This window comes from Pipistrellus hanaki, assembly GCF_964339955.1.
Source record: "Pipistrellus hanaki genome assembly, chromosome: 6".
Taxonomy (NCBI): domain Eukaryota; kingdom Metazoa; phylum Chordata; class Mammalia; order Chiroptera; family Vespertilionidae; genus Pipistrellus; species Pipistrellus hanaki.
The window spans coordinates 61,300,636-61,323,346 of NC_140508.1; the positions used below are offsets into that span (position 1 = coordinate 61,300,636).

Consider the following 22,711-nt stretch of genomic DNA (forward strand, 5'->3'; position numbering starts at 1 on the left):
AACATCCCCAAACACCTGACCTTGTGGAGCTTAAATCCACGGGGAGAGACAGACAATAAACAAAAACGTAATAAGTAAATGATATCAGGTGGAAGAGGAAGAGTAAGGGTTCTGTTGAAGGTGAAGATCTATTCGCACTAGGAAAGGTGAGCTGGAATGACAGAAGAAGGCTGCTTGAAATTGATACTGTGGAGGACACAGTGATGGGTAATTAGTAAGGTCAAGGTTATAATCCTGGGATTGGTGGCTGAGCCTGCTGGGTTAGAGACTGAGACGCTGCATAGACATTGCAGAACTCATCTATGTGGCTATTGAAATCACCATGAATTATGAATTGAGCCAACTGTATTACTAGGTAAGTTTGTAAAGGTCGAGTGATTGACAGTAATGAGCAGTAACAGTTCGTGTTTGCTAACTGACTGGCATAGGTGGCGCTCCAAAGGCAAAATGAAGATAATGAATACTTCTAGCTGCGGAACAAATGTAACATGTGATCACACCAACGCATTTTCACTTGAAAGGGAAGGCCAGTCTCCGGGAGGGCGGCGGTTTCTCTTCTGGTGTGCTCCCTGCTGCTTTTCCGGTGCTTAGAGCAGTGCCTGGCACATCTGAATTGTTCAATACGTATTTGTTGAATGAATGCATGTAGGAATGAATGAGCCAATCTCCTGTAGTCGGCCCACAACGCCGGGGCCCAGGTCCAAGGAGCTCACGGGTCTGCCACGCCCCCTGCGCTCCGCGCCTGCGCAGTGCCCGCAGCCCTGCGCCTCTCCGGCTGGCGTCCCCGCCCCGCCCCACTAGGTTTGAGCCCTGCTGGCCCCTGTAACCGCAGGGGTGTCCTGCTGTCCCGGCTTCCTACTCGGCGCTCCCACGCCTACCGACCTGGGCTTTTTCCTCCTACGTCAGCCGCTGGACCCCGGAGATGGCGGCTCAGAAGATAAATGAGGGGCTGGAGCACATCGCCAAAGCTGAGAAATAGTGAGTGAGGGACCCTGGACCTCGGTGTGGCCCTGGGCTCGTGCCCCTCTCTGGCCCGGGCTTAGCACCCCGGTTGGAAGGAGGAGCGAGGAAGTGAGAGTGGGGGTGTGTTGGCGAGACCGGCGAGGGGCCGGAAGCATAGTTGCCCCCACCCCCCGCCGGAAGTGATCCCCGCGCCCCTTCGGGGGTCGTTGGGATGCTGACTCCGCTGCTTTTGCTAACTGGGTGGCTGACCCTCGGCACTGGCACTTGGGGCTGGGGGTACCCCGTGGAGGGGCCGCCCTGCGCCCTGGAGCGTGATGAGCAGCACCCCTGGCCTGCGCCTTCTCGATGGCAGCATCACGCCTCTCCTCCCTCTCGGGGTGACAACCAGACTGTCCCGGGAGAGAAAGCCTGCCCTGTGTCGGGGAGTGGGCTGCAGATTTACCCTGAAACTCGGGGACCCCTGGTCATGGTCTAGTATACTCCCTGGGAGCAAGGACTGCGCTTCCTTAGCCTGTTTGTGTGTGTTGGGCCCGGTATTTGGTAGATCTAAATTATGCTGTCTCCTCCTTTTGACACTCCCATCCTTCTCGGTTGTATTACCCAACGGATCTGTACCTGGCTGTTCGAGATAATGAAAGGTCTGCATTGCGCTCTGTGTTGTTAGATGCTTCGCATACCTAATCTGACACCTCCACAACTTTCCCGATGGAGACTCTCATTTTACAAAAGAGGAAGCGAGACTCCGAGAAGCCTTCAAATACCTTACCCAGGGCTGCTAATACCTTACCCAGGGCCGCGCCACGGGAAGGTGGCAGAGACGGTTCTCCGCTGGTGGAAGCGCCAGCTCTTGATTTTGTGCTCTTGGTGCACGTGCCCACAACACCTACCTTTCAATTGAGAGCAAACACAGAAGTCTTAGAACAGTGTGTGTAATAAGGGTCACCCTAAAGCTGTTAGCTGTGCTTTGGTAACACGGGGAGAAGTGTATTCTGTCCCCGGGAAATGTAGGAACCTATTAACAAAGGTGATTGCTGAGCAGGGCCTGACCAAGAAGAAATTTTCAGAGGAGGAAATTCTCTGTGAGAGAATCTAGGCCCAGGATGTAGGTTGGGCGCAGGCCTGCAAACATGCTGGGGGAGCCTGGAACGTAGAGGAGGGCCAGGGCATGAGCTGGAGTGGAGAAGAGTTGGGGCCAGATGGTGAAGGGGCAGCATCTCTTTTCTGATGGACTGAACCTTAGCTTTTGCAGGGATCCATCAGAAGCCAGAGGGAGCCGGTTAGATTTAATTTAGGCAAAAGAAATGTGGTAATGTGGAGAAAGGCCTGGGAGGAGAGGAGAGTGAGAACTTTGGCATATTTAGTAAGCAGACATTTACAGAGTTGTCACCATGTACCTGTACACTGGCTGCTGGGGTTATTGAGGTAAAAAAAAAAAAAAAAAAAAAAAAAAAAAAAAAAAAAAAAAAAAAAAAAAAGTCTTTCCTTAAGAGCTTAGAATTCACAGAAGAGCAGACATGTAAACAGGTGAGTTTAGAAGTATATCATAGTTTCATTTGAGATGCCAAGTAAGGAAAGGGTGCTTTCCTCAGGGTGGAGAAATGGATGAGGGGGGCGACATTCCTAGGATAGAATTGAAAAGCTTCAGTGACTTGACCGGATGTGGCAGGAAAGGCTTGGCCCCTGTGTTTCTAACTTGGGAGATGGAGTGGTGGAGAGACCTTGAGCCCAAGCAGGGTGCAGAGGTGAGTGGGGCCGGGAGGCGCTGGATTGAGGCCTGAATGTGTTCTGTTTGAGGCTCGGTAGGTGGCAGGAAACATGGGCCTGGAATTGAGGAGAGACCATTTGATATTTCTGTCTTCTAATGATAATATGGTTCAATGTTGCCAAGTAGTTTTGTAATTATCATTTTGGGGGGTTTGGTCCTATGAACATTGATTAAACTGTTGGCCTCAACAGAATTTCTGTTTCTAGTTTTTTTGACAGAAGTAGTAAAAACTTAGTTATAGCCATTAAATGAAATTAACCAGAGTACCTTCTCCCTTCCAAATCAGAGATGCTTAGTGGACTGGGGATGATTTACTATATTTTAAGTCTCAAGCTCTTTCATATGTAGCCCATTAGACAATTGAATGATTATCCCTTGCTTTTGATGGAGTTTTTAAAATTTGGTGATATACAGAATATAATGAATGCTTTGGAGTGGGATGGAGGAATACATTTTTGTTTTATTGCATACTTCCTTAATTTTATGGATTAGCATGGTGGGCTACAATGTAAGGATTTTTCTGAGCAAAGATATTCTTGATAAGCTTTAGAAATTGCATTACAGATTTGCATCTTATACCAGTTTATATGCAAATACAAATATTAAATACATTTAATTGGGGGTCTCTGGGCAGCTCACACAGCTGTCACAGATGAAGGTGTACTTCTGAGGGAGGGCCCTAGGGGATGTCCCATCTCTCAGGTAAGGTTTGAAGCCAACACTGTGAAATATAAGCTAATTGAGTTGGAATGTAGAAGCTAAGATGGCTTAGCGTTTAACACCCAAGCTTGATAGTCACTTAGTTAATTTAAACTGGAAATATGAAATTATTCTAAATTAAAGCAAGAAAATAAAATATTGCAGAAACGGCAAATAAGGTAAATTGATAGTCCTTTGGTTTGGCATCTGAGAAGCCAGTGGTGATCCTTGAAAGCAGCATCTCTGTTTTTATAACATCCCTGTCTTTCTGGTTCTTCTTCCTGTTCACTGGTGACTAATTTGCAGCCGTTTTTGGTGATTCCCTCTGCTGTTCATCTGAATGTTTGTATCTGCCCTCCAAGGCCTCCTAGGGCATCCAAACTGTAGTATGTGCCTCCTCATTTAATCTCTCTGTCCTCTCCTGAGCTTCAGTCATACAACTCCGAGCAAGCGTTTACTTGATGCTGTGCTTTAGCGGGTTCAAGCTTTAGTGTGCCTCAGGGCTTGTTACACCCTGGGTTTTTGCTGCACTTCCAGAGTTTTTGGTTCCATGGGTGTGGTATGGGGCTCAACAATTTACTTTACTAGAACATTTCCAGCTGGCGTGGGGACCATGCACCCAGAGTCTGCTATAGTTGGAGTTATGCAGGTATTTCAAAAGGAGGGAAACCATGTCTATGGTAGTGAGAAGGAGAAAGGTGAGGTTGTATTAAATTGTAAGTCAGGTTGGATGGAGGTTGTCAAGATGGGGACTTGTTACCTGCTGGCTCCTCCCCCTATTTTTTTAATGACCCGTGAAGTCATTACAAGCAGAGTTCTGACTTATAAATGTGTTGGTAACTTCTAAGATACATGCCTTTCTTTCATTTTAGCCTGAAAACTGGTTTATTAAAGTGGAAGCCAGATTATGACAGTGCTGCTTCTGAATATGGAAAAGCAGGTATGTGTGACTGGCCCATTAACTCCAAAGTGTAATAATCTAGTAGGCTGATAGCTTCCTCTCAGCATAATACTTACCCCCAATGCTTCCTATAAGATTCTGATAGTTAAACTACAACAACAACCTGCCCAGGCCCTTGCATTTTTTACATCATTATTTTCAAATGTGTGGAGGGCTGGGTAAGAGATCTCCATAATTCTGCCTCTTGTGAGAGCAGTGATGAGTAAGATTGGCAGAACCTAGCTGCAGGTTTTTAGCATTGTTTATGTATTCCTAAACTCCAGTCGGTTGCATAGTGTTTCGGACAATTAAGGGTTTTATTACACTTCCTTTATTGAATAAAGACTTTTGTTAAATTTTTAAAATTAGCCTTATAAGAAGATCTAAAATCATGTATTTGACACCAGTGGTGTTTTTTATGAGCTTCACTTTGAGAGACAGCGATAACCATTATGAGTGTTAAGCTGCATAAATATTAGAATACATTTATCTTCTGTAAGATAAGAATGATTTGAAATATGGGATAGACAGGGCCTTTACTATTGTAATATATTTATGTAATGATAGCTTTCAGCATATTCATGATTATTTTGGACATGAAGCCTGTACAGTCTGAAGTACCCAGAATACATTTACAGTTGTGTTTCAGTGATAGACCTGATCCCTTTTGTTATCTTAGCATATCACCAAAGAAAAGAAAAACAGAATTGGAGAAATTGAAACTAATTAGTACAATACGTGTTACTTTCTAGATATTAAAAGAAATGACAACAAATGAGTCTTTAGCACTTTTATTTAAGAATTTACCCTGAGTAAATTCTCTCTCTTATTTATAAATCATTTTTAAGGGGGAAATTATTAACAGTTCATACTTTAAATGGGTTTTATGAACACCTTGTATAAGAAGCTTTTGTAACTGGAGGGCACATATTTTGCAAATTTCCATAAGGGAAATTTGACACAGATTTGTTGTATATACATCTGAGACTATGTGCTGCTTTCAAAAAATAAATATTTCAGGTCAGATTTTCCGACTAAAGCTGTCTTTCGTTTATTTTCTTTAAGGGCTTATGCATAATACATTTATAGGAATAAATGTGGAAATTCGAGGGAATTAGTTTTAGTAGTTTATTTTCAATATTTTATTAAAGAGAATTTTAAGAGTGCATTTTTAACAAATAACTTTTTTCTTAAAGTTGTATCCTTTTTATGTATTTGTAAATAACCTTTGGTATTGGTAAGTTTACCAAATCTGCAGCATCATATTTTAGGGCTAGTCCTCATAGCTTTGCTCTGATGATGACATTTTACAACAATGAGCAATGTATTTTAACATTTTGGATATTGAGATTTTCCCCCCCCCCCCAAAGAAACTTAAACCATGCAAAAGCTTTATTTTTGAAAAATGCAGTCTTAATTTTTTAGAAATTTATTTAAAGATTGTTCCAAAGAGGAAGGCTTATTATAAAAACATTTAATGTGCTTATTGGTCTTTATTTCTAAACTAGAGGCCTGATGCATGAAATTCCTGCAAGGGCCAAGCCCTTGCAGCTGTGGCTTCCTTCGGAAGGTTGTTTGGCTGTCCAGTCTCATTAGCATGTTACATTTTTATTATTTCTAGCATGTTATGCTTTTATTATTTCTAAACTAGTGGCCCAGTGCATGAAATTTGTGCATTTGAGGGAGGGGGGGGTTCCCTCAGTCCAGCCTGCACCCTCTCCAATCGGACATTTGGGACTGCTGGCTCTTAACCAGTCAACTGCTTGCCTGCCTGATTGCCCCTAATTGCCTCTGCCTGCCTGCTTGGTTGCCCCAATTGCCCTCCCTTGCCAGCCTGATTTTGCCTCCTAACGGCCCTCCCCTGCTGGCCTGATCTCGCCCCCAACTACCCTCCCCTACTAGCCTGATTGCCCCAACTGCCCGTCCCTGCAGGCCTAATCTTGCCCCCAACTGCCCTCCTCTGCCAGCCAATTTGGTTCTGATTGGTTGGTTTCTATGCCAATTAGTGTCAAAAGCTCCACCTCCTAGGCAGCCATTGGCTCCTCACACTTCACCCAGATTTGGTTCTGATTGGTCAGTTTCTATGCCAGTCAGCAACTCTGGACTTATCAACAGTGCCTGATCAGAAAGGTTGGGCTGATCAGCAGCCCGGTGGAGGCCTGGAGAGAAATGGAGGTGCAGCTGCTGGCCCGGGTGGGAGAGAAAGAGCAGGCAACTGCTGATCAACAGCTGCCACACAGGCTACGGATCAGACCCTGCTTCTCTCTTGAGGCTTCTCTCTGGGCCTGATTCGTAGTCCCCTCAGCAGTCAGTGCTGGGTCCCTGTGCCATGGCAACCCAGTGCTGACTGCAGGACTGATTACCGGTTGGTTAAGCCTCTGGTTGTGACAGACCCAGGGTATTTATATATTAAGATAATTTAAAAGATGGAATAAGTTATAACTAAAGCACTAGTTTTTTTAATTACTATTATTAAATGTAAGACTGGTGAAGTAAGGTACTGCTTTTTGTAATAGTACCTCTTATTTGGGAGCATTGATTTGGCTGATATGATCTTAAGTTCTCAAAGCTTAGATATTGGTATTAGAAAGACTTCTTAGTTTTGAGTGGAAGTAGCACTGATTTTTAGTGAACAGTCTACAATTAAAACAACTTTTGAAAATACTTCTAAGTTATTGATCATGAAAAAAGTGGTAAGAAAATTGCTTTAGTAATACTTTATAGTTTTATGAAACTTTTAAAGTATTTGATTAAAATAAGTATACATGTTTTCCAATTCTTTACACATGATGCAGATTTTGGTAATGATTCATTTGAAATTGTAAATGGTGAAAATAGAAAGTCTTTCTGTTGTTTTATTTCAGCTCTTGCTTTTAAAAATGCCAAACAGTTTGACCAAGCAAAAGATGCCTGCCTGAGAGAAGCTGTGGCCCATGAGAATAACAGGGCGTATCTTTTTCAGCCTTTAAAAAGGATTTAACGATCCAATAATTTTGACAAAGGCACATTTTTTCTTATTATAAACTTGCTACATGTGGAGTATAATGCTATTAAATTAGAAAATGGTTATAAAATTCTGCATATTTAAACTCTGAAGGAGCATTTATAGAAACTTCTGATCATAAGGTTCATACAGCTTTCCAGAGCTACATTTGAGAATTTATTTCCTTTTCGTTTTTTGGATTTGCTTGATGATGGTTTTATTTGGGATGAGGTGAGGAAAATCTGTAGACAGGCACTGAAGAATGAAGAGATAGCACAGGTATTGGAGATATATAAATACTATATAAATATTTTAAAAATATTTAATTAATATTTTTAAGGCATAGTCTTTCTCAGACATTTGAAATATGGTTTATAAGCAGTTCAAAACAATACATTTTCCTGAAGTTATGTAAAACTTATGCTGCAAATGTTTCTTTTGTCTCACTTGCTAATATTATGCTTATAATAACATTGATTTTTAGTACAGCTCTTCAGATTAATGCATAATGAAACTAGTTTAAAATCTGTGTGGTGTTCTTGTGGATTACGTAGTTTTAACAAACATTAGTAGGCACTAAATTATTTCTTCTTTACCTGTTTTTAGGATTTGCCTTTTGGATTACAACTAAAGGCAGTTATTTAGTTACCTTTGTCTTTTAAACAGTAAATACTTAAAAATGATTGGTTTGCTTTTTTTCCTTAATTTTGACTTTGTTACATCCATTCAGTCTTTTTCATGCTGCCAAGTAAGTAAATATTTTCTCACGTTTTCATGTGTTTGCAGATTATTATGTTTTAAATGTTTTTCCATAAGTCAGTAAATTTTTCCTAAATTATAAATTTGTAAATAGTGGATTATTTTGTATTGATTTAAATAAAAATCATTTTCATTTGTTTTAGTCTTCACCTGAACCTTAAAAAATAAGCTTTCCTAAGATATGCAGTGTTTCACCTCGGCATTTTTAGGACCATTTTGTTCAGTAACTTATGAAAAACCAAGTAAGTTAGAATTTATTTCCCTCTTTCTTGATAGTTAATAGTGTTTATGGAGAAAACTAGGAAGCTTTCTCCTCCTTTTGTGGAGAGTACTTGTTCCAGATTTAGACTTGTCAAATAGAAGCTCACTTATCCATTCTGTATCATACTTAATTTTGCATTTGCAAAATAAAAACCCTTTAATTTAGGTGCCTGATGTTTCTAAGGCAGAATTGTCTGTGAAAAGAAAAAGAAAAAAACATGTGTGCTAATACAAGACTAAAGTAATGTGTAGTGCTTAAGCCAGTTAAAAGTGATGAGATAACTGCCCTAGCTGGTTTGGCTCAGTGAATAGAGCATCAGCCTGCAGACTGAAGAGTCCCAGGTTCGATTCCAGTCAAAGGCACATGCCCAGGTTTCAGGCTCAATCCCCAGTGGGGGATGTGCAGGAGGCAATTGATCAGTGATTTTCTCTCATCATTGAGGTTCCTATCTCTTTCTTCCTTCCTCTCTGAAATCAATAAAAATATATTTTTAAAAAATAAAATAGCTTCCTTTATCTGTAGTATCCTCCTCCTATTTCATTAAGATCTCATCCGGGAAATTATATTCTCTTTGCAGAGCTTATGAGCAAGCTGGCATGATGTTGAAGGTCAGTAATGTTCTGTAAGTAAAATGAATTAACTGCATGGTGTTGAAGTTGAAAAGTCTCCTTGTAGGGTGACAGATGTTGTCCAAAAGCAATGCTAATTGGGCCTACAAGGTAAAATGTGTGTCATAATATAGGAATTTCTGAATGTGAAATTTAAGAGAGAACATGTTGGAGGAAACGGAATCCCAAGCTTCTAGGCCTTGTAACCAGGAGAGATGTATCACTAAGCTAAACAGAGCTATGTGGGAAGTTCGCCTACTTTTGAGAAATTTATGACAGCTTACAAGTATATATATCTTTATTGCCCATGTGTTATAGAGAGGAGAGATTTTTTGCTTGTTTCACATACAGCAGTTGGCATTGAAGAGAACCAGACTTAAGCTGTTGCTGTTTAACTGATTCTTCCTGAATGAAATATTTTGGCTAGTGTGGCTATGCCCCTTATTTATTTCTCTTCGTAAACACAGGTTGGAAATTAATATTCTGTTGTGCAACAGAACACATTACTTTATGACACTGACTTTCAAGGTATGCCATTGATGACATTCAGCAGGGAAGATGGTTGCAAACCCAGATGAACTCAGGGCATAATGGAGGGACTGAAATGAAGGAGGTGGCCTGGGTGTGTAGGGCAGTAGGGAATGGGGGGAATTGAGGCTACAGGAGATAATATACCTCCATCAGGACAGCTCTTACTCAGCCCCAGCGTATTATGGCCATGTGGGAATGTAAGCGGGCTGATGCCAAAGCCTTTGATATTTTTTTAACGTAGAAAGTCATAAAACAACTTTTATGAAATTATTGAATGGTTCACATAAGATGCACTTGGAAATAAGATGCAGCCCTTGGGATGCAGTTTGCCAACTTTGGCATAGGCCTTGTGTACAGTAGGGACTCGGCAAATATTTAGAGGTTTGAATGCTTACAAAACAGTAAAGAGCAAATATTTTGATTTTTATTTGTATAGTTTTCCTGAAATTCTGCCATGTGATGATGAATTCTGTGTAGAAGTTAACTGATACATATTTGGTTTGGCTAAATAAAGCCTGATAGGAAGAGTAACCATGTTGAAGGCATTTCATTTTAAGTATATTTTTTGTATAAAGTTTGAGTCATTTACTTTTATGAATCAGGGATAAAATAATTGAATTTCAGGTTAACTTTGCATTTTTAAGTTGATGCATTTACCGATCACACTCTGTCCTTCGTCTGAAGGAGATGCAGCAGCTCCCACAGGCTGTGCAGCTGATTGAGAAGGCCAGCATGATGTACCTGGAAAACGGCACCCCCGACACAGCAGCCATGGCCTTGGAGCGAGCCGGGAAGTGAGTGTGTGCAGCAGGCTCTGCACAGAGTCAGCATCTTTTTGTTTTAACAAGTTTTCTATTTCTCACATAAATCAATTTTTCTTGTCTAATTTAGGCTTATAGAAAATGTAAATCCAGAAAAGGCTGTACAGTTATACCAGCAGACAGCTAATGTGTTTGAAGTAAGTTTGAATTTTATTTCTTTTTCTTTAAATACACTTAGAATGTTTAGATTCATAATATGTGGGAAAATAGAGAAATGTAGCGGCTACTTTTTAAACCTTTTCTGTGCTCACAGCTGAGCTCCGTCTCTGTTAGAGAGTGAGGAAATGGGTCAGCAGCTTTGGCGTTGTCCTCTCAGCACCACCCCCTTACCCCCGCATTGAGTGCCATTACTTTTTTTTTATTAGATACTTATTGGAGGGAACAAAGATTCCTGCATTGAAGCTACCAACACTCTCTTTTGTTTGATTCCTTTAGAATGAGGAACGTTTACGACAGGCAGTTGAATTACTAGGAAAAGCCTCCAGACTGCTAGTACGAGGACGCAGGTGAGTTTTCTAAACCGTGTTCATGTGTGTCCGTGTACACCGGTGGTTCATGTTGGAACTGTTCAGTAATTTTGGGAACAGCTTGTTAAGCTTCTTAGTGTGAGCCATGGACGCACCAGGGGACCCAGTAAATATTGATGTCTGTAAGATGGCCACATTGGGTTAAATATTAAAAGACCTGCTGTTTTTCTAAGGTGTAATCTCAAAAAGTGTCATGTGCTGTATTCTTATTGGCTTGGCAGCATGAGAGAGGGAGATATATCCTCACAGTGCAGACTGCTTTCTCTTTTTGGCTGTTGGGATGAAAGAAATAGGTAAAGATTCAAATTTACTAAAGATTCAAATTTACCCAGTCACAAGTTCAATGTTAGTAAGGGAGTCCTAGAATTAGGAGTACAGGGGTAGGCAAAAGTAGGTTAAATTACCAGTCATCATTACCTGAAAAATAAATCATAAGGATATAAAATAATAATAAGACAAATAACACAAATAAATAATACAATAATAAATAGGCAAGAATAAACTCTGATTCAGGTACTCACAACTGTACACCTAATTTTGCCAACAACCCCTGTCTACTACAGCTTTGCTGGGAGAAGCTCTGATTAGGGTTTGATGGATTAGGGTTGGGGAGGAAAGAAAAGGCTGGGGTCTCAGAATCACAGGAAGGTTTTCGGTGATGCCTTTCTCTACATTCTGCCATCTGAATGGGATGGGAGAAAAGGGAAACGTGTGAGAGTAGCAGGAAAAGATGAATGTTGAGGATGAAAGGTAGCAGAATGATATTTCTAGTGTCGACTTGTCTGCTCTCCACTGCTGCCCTTTTCAGCACCAGGTGCTGGGGTCACCGGGGCAGCCGTGAGCATGGACGGTGAGGGCAGAGGGAGAGGGGATTCTTCAGCGGGAGGCGGTGCTCTCGGGGCACCTGGATGGCCTCTCAGTGGAAGGAAAGAAATCTGGGGGGATTAAATTGAGGGCTGTCTCTCTCTAAGACATTTCACAAACATTCATAAAGTAGTTTGTTGAATTTGATAGATACTGATTAATGAGTGATCCTTACCAGACTTAAAACTCTCCATTTGAAGTATCCTATCCGTACCTTCTCTTGCTTTGACTGTCTGCTTGATGCCCAAAAGGGCAGGGTGAGCATTTAAAAGAAGCCATATGAGTAGAGCTCATGGAAATGGAGCTGTTGCTGAAATGCCTGTATCTTCTTTATGTCTTTAAAAACTGTACTATCAAATACATTGTAAGGATGGCCTGTGCTCTAGATCATTTAGACCTGCCTTGTTTGACATTTCTTTGTTTTCATTTTTAGGTTTGATGAGGCGGCACTCTCTATTCAGAAAGAAAAAAATATCTATAAGGAAATTGAGAATTATCCAACTTGTTATAAGGTATATTTTGAAAGTGCTTATTTTTGGCTTTACATTAGATAATTTTTTATATTGGTGTCCATATAACCAGATTGCATGGATATTTGTCTATTTTTTTTAAATAATACTTTCTGGCCTCTGTATTTAACCAAGATGGAATGAGCCTACTGCAGCCTCTTCTATTGATTACAACTAAAACTTGCAGACAAAATAAAAAAAGCAATTACTTTGAAAAGTAAATAGAACAGATTGATGGAGAGAAGTAAACACTTGCAGAAGCAACCAATAGAGGAATGCGTTTCCAGGATTTTTCCTGTTTCCCCTTGTGGCATTGGTTTAGAAGCCCCAGTCATGGAGCTGGGCCACCGAGGCTCTGGCAGCTGAAACGCCTAAAGAACCCAAATACCGCATCTTTCTAACCAGAGGAACTGGATTTGTCTGGTTAGAAAAAGGCTCCCGTTTTCCTCTTTTTCCCCTCCCTTGGCTTTGCAATGTGGGGAAGTCCTAGTCATGGAGCTACGGTTGTGGTGGTGGCACAGGCCAGTTAAAACGCTGATGAAAACCTAATCTCTGGTCAGAGGAACTGGGAAGATGAGCTAAGAGAGCAAGGAGAAAACCCCAGAAAAAGGAGCTGGAACAGGGAATCCCCTGAGTATGTGTGTGTTGGGGGCAGGGAGGGGAGAGAAATGGGCACGCAGGTGTTGGGTTTACTCTCCAGCTGGACCTGTGCAGGACAGACCCAGGGGGAGAGCATGCGCTTTGAGGACTGCAGTACGATTAAACCACTGTTCAGGGCTCATAGCGCCCTTGCCAGGCTCATGCGTGGGGCAGAGCCCGCCAGCAAAGCTGAGGGACTGAACGGAGATTAGAGCCACTGCCCACCAACAGCAGACAAAAATGCAGTCTGAGCCTGCCGAGGTGATTGCCTGCTGGAGGCACCCAACTCTCCTGAGAATGATAGGCCAGTCTGTGCAGCATAACAGTCACAGTGTCCAGCGTGCAGTCCCAAAGGACTGAGCACAGAAGAACCAGGACAGCAGGACCAGTTTTCAGGGGAAGGACAACTGATGCATACCCAGGCATGGCGTAAGTGTGCGATTTATCAATCAGGGCTTTGTAGCAGCTATCGTAAATGCGAGTGAGCCAAAGGTAAACACATGTGAATGAATGGGAGATAGCTCTTCTTAAATAGAAACTATAAAAATGAAGCAAATGAGAAACCAAAATAGCTGTGTCTAAAATAAAATTAATATGACAACTGAGATTTAAAAAATTCAAGGAACTTGAAGGTAGATCAATAAAAGTTATCTGAAAAATAGAGAGAAAATATTGAAGAGCTATTTTGCCAAGAAGATAAGTCACACCTTTAATCTTAATACTTTTCTTGGCTTATAAATGGTATCATTGTTTCTGTTATCTAAAGTTTTTCCTAGTATCTCTTTAAGAATTTCAATGAATAATAGTAGAGTTATGCCCCCTCTCGTTTTAATTCCCTTTTCAAGATTAAACCTATATAGGTTTTTAAAAGAAATTTGCTTTAAAATGTGTGGTGGTGTCTAAGGCTTTATTACTCTGTGGTCCTTAGACTAGCAGTACCAAGGCCACCTGGGAGCTTGTTAGTAGTCACTGCAGGATCTCAGGCTTGCTGCGGGTCCACGGACTCAAAGACTTCATTTTAACAAGACCCTGGGGTCATTTGTGTGCACAGTAGAGTTTGAGATGTCTACGTCAGTATATTTTCCTCAGATGTCCTGTGGAAATCACTGCAGAAATTATAAATCTTTCTGTATAAAACCAAAACTCTGAACATTAAATTCTAGGTGTCAGGAAATTAAAAATAAAAAATATATTTTATTGATTTTATACAGAGAGGAAGGGAGGGAGATAGAGAGTTAGAAACATCGATGAGAGAGAGTCATCGATCAGCTGCCTCTTGCACACCCCCTACTGGGGATATGCACGCAACCAAGGTACATGCCCTTGACCGGAATCGAACCCGGGACCCTTCAGTCCCCAAGCCAACGCTCTATCCATTGAGCCAAACCAGTCCTGGCAAGGAAATTAACTTTATTAAGTAGATATAAATTTGACTATAATCACATCTTTTGTTTTAGAAAACAATTGCTCAAGTCTTAGTTCACCTTCACAGAAATGACTACGTGGCTGCAGAAAGATGCGTCAGGGAGAGCTACAGGTAAGGCGCTGACTGTGCTGTCCTGACTTGGAATGTTAACATTTCTGTCAATTTGAGGCGACTGCTTAGACAATAATCCTGTCCGTGAAACCGGACTGTTTTTTTAAAAAAGAAATAAATTTCATAGTGACAGCAGCACTTGACTTCAGCTTTTACAGCAGGAGTTTTACAAGTTATGTTCTTTCTTATGTTTTTCCCCTGGGGACTTCCGTGGAGGTGATTGACATGGATGATTTTTATTATATTTGCATTCTAAGAAAAAAAAGAAAAATACAAAAAGGAAAGTTTTCAGAACGTATGTAACAGGAAGATCTGAATAAGGGCTTTTCCTGTCAGAGATGTTTAAAATGAGCAGTCTCAATCTTGGCACGGTTGACTTGGAACTGTATAATTCTTTGTTGCCAGGCCTGTTCTGTGCATTGTAGGCTATCTAACATCGTCCCTGATCTCTGCCCACTTGTAACAGTTAAAACGTCTCCAGATGTTGCCAAACTTCTGCTGGGGGGGCAGATGTACCTGGTTGAGAGGGAGCAGGTAGAGCTGTGTGACTTGTGCTTGCTGTAGCATTCCAGGGTTCAATGGGAGTGAAGACTGTGCTGCACTGGAGCAGCTGCTTGAGGGATATGACCAGCAAGACCAAGATCAAGTGTCAGAGGTCTGCAACTCGCCCCTCTTCAAGTACATGGACAATGATGTAAGTGGCCTTGCCTTAGCTTTCTTCTTTCCTCTTGAATGGAAGAGGCTTCCAACAAGATTACCTCTTTTACTAGTGGCCTGGTGCCCGAAATTCATGCATAGGCGGCGGGTGAGGTGGTTTCCTCAGCCTGGCCTGCACCCTCTTACAATCTGAGATTGCTGGCTCCAAACTGCTGGCCTGCCTGCCTGATCGCCCCTAACCACTCTCCCTGGTGGCCTGCACTCTCCCTGGTGGCCTGCTCACCCCCAAGTGCCACCCCCTGCTGACCTGATCACCTCCAACTGCCCCCCTCTCTTGGCATGATTGCCCCTAACTGCCTCTGCCTCAACCCTGCCACCATGGCTTTGTCCGGAAGGATGTCCAGAGGTCTCCCAGTCGAATTAGCATATTATCCTTTTATTAGTATAAATGGACTTTGAGATTTTTCTTCTGTTTTTCCCCCTCAAGATACTTCTCATTTTGCATTTGCACTTTTACATTATAGGTTTGGGTTTGAATGTCAACCATATAAGTTTATAGCCAGTTACTTATCTATCTGTGTTGACCATATATATATATATATATATATATATATATATATATATATATATATTTTTTTTTTTAATTCATCCCCATTTTTCCAGCTTCTTTCATTTGTTGGCCTCTATAGGTTACTTAGTGTTGCTTTTTTTTCCATTCTTATAGACTCATTGTCTGAAAGAGACCCATCATTTATTGGCCTGAAATTCAGTAGACTAGTTGGAATCTCACTTCAGTGATGACTAACTGTGTGATGCAGGTTATTAATTAACTATCTGTAAGCCTCAGTTAACTCATGAAGAGAAATGGAGAGACTGATCTCTGTCTTGCCATCCTGTAGTGATGTGTAGATTAGGCTGTGTTCCCAAAACAGCCTCCTGTGCTGCCATATACAGAATGTGAGCCATGACAGTGGGTATCTCTTCTTTCAGATTTCCCTTTTTAGATTTGTGAGCACCAATTTTTTAAAATATATTTTTATTGATTTCAGTGAGGAAGGCAGAGAGAGAAAGAAACTTCAGTGATGAGAGAGAATCATTGATCAGCTGCCTCCTGCACACTCCACACTGGGGATCCAGCATGCAATGCAGACATGTGTCCTGACCCGGAATCAAACCATGACCTCCTGCTCCAAAGGAGTAACTTTAAACTACTTGGGCTTCTTAAGATACTGGTTATTCAGTTACTATATATGACTGTACTAATTGTTACTTGGTGAGATGGACAACTTCAGTACATCCTAGTTCATAGGTCAATGCTCAACCACTGAGCCCCACCACCTGGACAGCACCAATTCGTTTGATTTCATTTTGCAACTTTAGTTTTATGGCATCAGATCAGCTTAAGATCTTCTATTTTTTACCACAATGTATATAGAGAAAACTTTTTTTCCTCTCGATAAATTCTTAATAGGTTTTATGAATTTGCAAATTTAAAAAAAAATTGTTCATAGCTTATACTCTTCATTTACTCAAAGATCTGTATCTCATATGAACTATAAGTGTTACTTAACTCACTGTGTCCCGATTATCTCATTTCTAAGTGTATAATTGACATTTTTGCTGGTTGTGCACCTGTCACATTATGGTCATGAGCCATCCGAGGGCAGAGCAATGTTGAGTTTTCTTGTGGTTGTTTTTCCGTCTAAATGGTAGTGTTGGTTTTCATGAGGTAGAAAGCTAGGATCTGCCTTTTGTTGAGAGATCACATGCGGAGGTTCTAGTTACCCAGCTTTTGAGACATTGCTTTGTCGTTGACAGTATGCTAAGCTGGGCCTGAGTTTGGTGGTCCCGGGAGGAGGAATCAAGAAGAAAGCTGCAGCAGCGCCGGAGGCCACACCTGAAGGCACCACTGCTCCCACTGCCACCGAGGAGGAGGATGAATATGCGGGAGGGCTGTGCTAGGCTTTGCCGAAGGGAAACATGGTCATACTCCATCCATGGACTTGGCACTTGTCTAAGGGTACCCACATTTCATTGCAGTCATGGCTTTGAATGCTAATAAAGGTAAATTTTGTTTACCATTTCCTCAGCTCACCCATTGTACCTGCTACCTGTGAAGCACTTTTTTCTTTCTAAATACACCAGAAGGAATTAACAGGAAAAAGCAGTGTCACATTTTAATGGTTGATTTTAAAGTTTGCAAGCCAAATTCTAAGACAAATTATGTTCTAAGCAAAACAAAAGAGCCAATAGGTATAGATATTCTTTTTTTTGTGATTTATTGTTAGAGAATTTTCTTTGCATTTTTTTAAAACAATTGCTGCTAAAATTGAAGTTTACTAGTTAAACAAAATATTTTAAACATTTGTTTTGTTATATTTTGAAAAGGAAATTTATCTCCCGTAATATTAGCTACATTTAAATTAAATCTTTTTAGATGAGAGATTGTAATAGGAAGCTATTTTGATCTTTACGATGTTAATTAGCCCAATAAAGGATGCATTTAAAGTCTTCTATGTAAGTTTGAACATTCTTAAAGTAGCATATGAAAATAATTCTGTCAGTGTCTTCAGTTCTCTGGGAAATATGGGTATTTGTCCCATCAAAAAACCCACATAGTTACTGTCTCCAAAATCACTTGATTCTTGACTAAATGAGAACTAACCTGGACCTTTTTATGCATCCTAACAAAGAAATAATGTTTCTGTCAATTTGTATATACTTATTTTTCCCTCCAAAATAATTTGATTCTCTTAGGGTTATAATAGGACGGTAACATGACATGGGAAATACTGTGTACCCCATTTATCTGAAATGGGTGAGTCGTTTTTGGGAATAGACGATGCACAGCACATTAAAAGTACTGTGCTGCCAATATTTTGATGTTTCCTGAAAGGTATTTTGAAGCATTCCTCTTTAAGCCTGTGTGGCTTAAATCCATCTCCCAACCTATTCATTTGAAAGGGGCTCCAAACACCAGCCGTGTGCATTCTGCAGGCAGATGCTACCCAGAGTGGTTTCCTCTTCATTCACTCCCTGTCTCTCTGCATAGAGTCCTAGCTGATGCAGGTGCAGTCTGCTTAGCTTTGCTGGACTTCCGAAAACACTAAGGAAGATTCTAACACGAGTGGTTTCAGTCACGGTTGGTTCTGTGGGAGAGCTTACATAGTATAACCTCCTTATTTGTGTGCTTGGGGTGGGAGGATATTTGGATAGAAATCTTTTTTGAAGGTCTCATTCAAAACACTAATAAATTTGATGTTTTGTTTCCTTAAGTTGCTTGCATAATTTAGCAGGTAGCAACTAATTTTCAGCAATTGTTTGGATGTTAACTTTGAGTTACCTCAGTAAAACTATTGTTAGGCAGTTGAGTTGAATGATAATATTTCAAGTATCCTATCATTGCTATTGTACCCTATAGATCCAGTGAGAAGCTTTCATTTGAGCTAATTAGCAATCTGTTTAAACAGACCTGGAAGTGCTTAGAAGATATACCATTTGTTTATAGACCATATTATCCATTACAGCCTCGGAAAATTTTGTTTACTTTTATTCTTTTCTTACATATTAAGCAAAGTGAGAATGATTCAATGCATTCTGTACCAGCAATGCAAGTGAGTCTTAATGTTAAAGGTTTACATAAGCACAACCTCTCACCACCCTCCCTGCCCACATTTAAGAACTCAGAACCATAAGGACTTGTGGATTTCAGGGTTATTTCTCTATGGTGTCCAGTAAAAAGCATTGCTTCCACATTTATGCATTCAGTTTTTCCACCTATACAAGTCTTTATTTTCGGAGGATAGAGTGGATAACTTGTGTTTACAAAAGGAAAAATTGTTTTCTAGAACTCATGTCATTACTTTTACCGAAGTGGAAGTCTGCATGAACATGCTCAGAATCTAATATTCAATGTTCTGTTATAGTGTAAGTGCAGCCAGCCTGCAAAATATATTTAATATATTGAATTTATTTGTATATATGCAGAGTATTTGTGCTTTATTCCTATTTTTTTCCAGCTCTTTGATGAGTAGGATATTAAATGTGTTGTTACGGAAATGCAGATTACTGCTTTAATGATAAGATAATTATGAAAATAAAATCTGAAACTATATAAATACGATTATTCTTTTTATTGTTCTTCATTTTGCTTTGCTTGTTTCCTTTTTTAAAGGACACATTGTTATTTATATGATTCCAGTTATATTTTACAAGAACAGTATTTGTCTGAGTTGTATATTCTGCTCCATAGGAGTAACTTTGAACTACACAGACTTCTGGTTATCCGGTTACTGTATATACGACTGCACTATCTGTTACTTGGTGAGATGGACAACTTTAATACATCTTCCAAAAGAAATAATTTTTTCATTAAGTGAGGTAAAAAAAAAATAAAAAAACATGATTAGGATGTTAAAAAAAAAAACTAAGTGAAATTACATTTCTTTTTTACATTTAAGCATAGTTAGCACATTAAAAACCAGTGGATTTGCTTATAATTAATCAGACATTTTTCCATGTTTTTATAGACTGGGAATCAATATGATTTAATAACTGGACTTAATAGAAGAAATGCAGGGAAAGCAATAGCTCTTGGCCATAATGCGATTTTGCATTTCTTTGAGGACACCTTGGATTGTTCTGAATTGCTCTGTGGTCACACTGGTAGTCTCATCTTAATGCTAGTCTCCCTCTTCCCTAACCCCCCATTGTTTTTATTAGGCTAGTATCAATAAAAGGCTCAATGCTGACTTTAATTTGATGCTAAATTTAAGAACATTAAAAATGTCTTGAAATAAAAAGAACTGAAGCAAATACAGTATCAATTTTGAAAAAGAGAGCAAACCTCTTCCATTTGAGTTTTTTTTTGTTTTATTTAATGGTTCCTTATAGGGCTTTTAGTTACATTAAAAGGCTTTGAATAAAATTTCCCTAAATAATTAGCTCCAGCTAATAAACTAGGTTAATTAAATCCCCATATAGTTTAAACCTTAAACATTTTAAATTACATTTACAACTTTTTTTTTTTTTTTTTTTTTTTTTTTTATAATTGATTTTTCCAAAGCTTTCAAAGGGACATAATTAGGATAGTCTTAAAGTTTTCAAAATCTTTGCAGGCACTTAACTACTTGTAAAGCTAATAAATTCAAGTTAAATGTATAGTAAATAAAGTTTCCAAATTTTCAAGTACTGCTTGTGAACTTAAATTTTCAAATTAATTACAATTAAATATTTCAAAAGAAAATCAGAAGGTTAATTTGTCAAGTTCTGTTAAATGTTTCAGGAACCTTAAATATAAACATACACCGATTATCACATTAGTTATAAAATGTCTAGCCTAATAAAGTATGATCACCATGGGGTTGACTTACTTTGTCAATTTGAAATACTTTTTTCTTCGTCTACCAAGGGTAAATCATCTAACTTACCAATTTGTTCCAATTCAGGGGAACAGATTTGCCATCTTGGATAGGCCAAAATGTCTGGGAGACTAAGATGCGGCCCTGGTTTGCTAAATATTTGTAGGATGGTTGGCACATAGCACAGAGGAGCAAACTTGGCCTTTCCTTCGGTTCTTGTACTGAGTCAACAGAAGGCAGCAAGCCTTTACTTTGGCTCAGGGTTTAGTCACACAGCACTGTGGACCACACACCCTTTCGGCATTTTTAGAACTATCCTGCGCAGTTTTTAGGGGTTTTTTTTTGTTTGTTTTTTTGTTTTGTTTTGTTTTTATAACCTCTTTCAACATTTTGTAGTCTTCATTTGGGTGAATATAGTTCAGCACCTATAACTAGTTTGAAGATCATTTTCTCCTTGATTTGAAGTGTTACATTTGGTTTCTGCATCTTTTCCTATTTTATGGATTAGGCCATGATTCAGTAGTTTCTATATTGATAAACTCATAATTCATTAGGCATCATTTTAATAAACGTAATGAAACAATTGCTACTACAGATGATAGTGTAATCTGGATTATAGGAAAGGCATGACTTCCTGAAAAGTGAACCAGTCAGGAAGGGCCCGATCATGCTTAGTAACAACCAACCTGAGGATCGTCTGTGTTTAAACCCACAAAGGTTCATTTTACTCATGCTCCATGTGCATCTCGGGTCAGCGAGGGCTCTGCTCCCTGTTTTCCGCTCTGAGGGCCAGGCCATGACGGATCACAGTGGCAGGGGAAAGGGAACTCGAGTATCCTGCCAGCTCTAAGCAGTCCCTCCCCAAAGTGACACACTGACTTCCTTCCACTCACCCACCGTGGGGATGCCAAGTCTACTTGAGCCTTAAAGCACTTGTGGTCAATTATGGGTTTTTCCTAATACTCATTATAGGATTTTAATAGGAAATAAGTTCAAATAAACATGCAGAGTGGTTTCACATGTATCACGTGTAGCCCTGACAAGCATTCTCTCACCATTTGCAGGTGAGTAAGCAAACCTAGAGGAATTAACTTGCTCTGAATGTTTTCACGGTAAAGTTTCTTAATTGGAGATGTTGCTTGAACTGGCTTCTTGAATTTCTATCATTTATTTGAAAAGAAAAACAACTTCAGCAGGCCAACTTGGAATTTAAGTTTTGTGTTTTGTTTTTTTTTAAATCCTCACATGAGGATATGTTTTCCATATGAGGATTGAGCCTGCAACCACAGCAGGTGCCGTTGACTGGAATCGAACCCGTGACCCTTCAGTCTACAAGCCAATGCTCTAACCACAGAGCAAAACTGGAGAGGATATGGAGTTTGAGCTTCTAATTAATTTTTAAGTAGGATTGTGAGCAGTGTGTTGTTAAAAACGTTAGAGACCTGGCTCAGACTTTGTGAATAAAATGTGAGCTCCATTAAATTAAAATGCGACCTCCATAAAAGGAGGACCTTGATGCTCCTCCTCACCAGTGAATCTTCCAGAACAGTGCTTGGCACACAGTGGGCATTGGATACGTATTAACACTTAACTTGAATAGAAGCACTCAACGAATGTTGTTCTGTGTTTATTAAAATGGGCTGGTCTCCTAGTCATATTCTTCGTCACTCTTAATTTCTATTAATCAGCATTTATCCACACTTTTCAAACCAAATAGATGTAACGTTACTAAGGTCATGAAAATGTTCTTTAACTTACAGAATTCTTTGCTTCTCCCACCTCCCATGCCTGACTTAGAGGGACTACACATGCCCTACTGGACATCAGACAAGTCACACTGAGGATGGGGATGTGCTCAGAGGAACGAGTGAGCACATGGAAATGCATTCAGATACCTGCCTCCCAGAGCCCAGCAAGGGTCTCTCGGGTGATTCTTGGATCCCAAGTTTTCCAAATATCAGAGCCAAACAATGAAGTTGTTTTATTGCTTGAAGCTAACATGTGATTTCACAGGGGAGATACTTTGGAGGAATGGTGATTAGGAAAGAAAAAAGAAATCTGAAGCAAAGTTGATTTGAACTGTCCTGTCCAACAGTAGAATGTGTGTGCACAGTGGGTGGTTTGTAACAGAGTTGGGTTTCCCCCGAATGTTTCCTCTTCATAGCCTTAACTTTCCCACCCCTACCTCCACCCAAAATGCTTAGGCCGAGGTCCATACCCATGGCGTAGCTGTGCATATAAACAGGTAAACACCCACTGGCAGCCAGATGATCCTGCCATCTTGCAT

The 22,711-nt window shown here is 40.1% G+C and overlaps 1 protein-coding gene across 2 annotated transcripts; it reads left to right on the top strand.

The window, feature by feature from the left end:
• The first annotated feature begins 812 nt into the window (after positions 1-812).
• On the top strand, positions 813-19,187 carry NAPG (NSF attachment protein gamma). Of its 2 annotated transcripts, XM_084888155.1 has the most exons (12): positions 813-978; positions 4,300-4,367; positions 7,232-7,316; positions 8,081-8,098; positions 8,949-8,979; positions 10,195-10,304; positions 10,402-10,468; positions 10,767-10,837; positions 12,156-12,234; positions 14,328-14,407; positions 14,972-15,101; positions 16,883-19,187. In XM_084888155.1, the coding sequence occupies exons 1-12, from the start codon at positions 923-925 to the stop codon at positions 17,024-17,026; spliced, it is 939 nt and encodes a 312-aa protein (XP_084744281.1). In that variant the 5' UTR covers positions 813-922; the 3' UTR covers positions 17,027-19,187. The 2 variants fall into 2 exon arrangements, with proteins under 2 accessions (XP_084744281.1, XP_084744282.1); XM_084888156.1 differs by lacking the exons at positions 7,232-7,316; positions 8,081-8,098 and having other exon boundaries at positions 823-978.
• The last annotated feature ends 3,524 nt before the right edge of the window (positions 19,188-22,711 follow it).

Coding starts and splice junctions, on each gene's coding strand:
- NAPG (XM_084888155.1), top strand. CDS start 923: ATGGCGGCTCAGAAGATAAATGAGGGGCTGGAGCACATCGCCAAAGCT. Junction 12,235..14,327: donor ATTATCCAACTTGTTATAAG/GTATATTTTGAA, acceptor CTTTTGTTTTAG/AAAACAATTGCTCAAGTCTT. Junction 14,408..14,971: donor TGCGTCAGGGAGAGCTACAG/GTAAGGCGCTGA, acceptor TGCTTGCTGTAG/CATTCCAGGGTTCAATGGGA.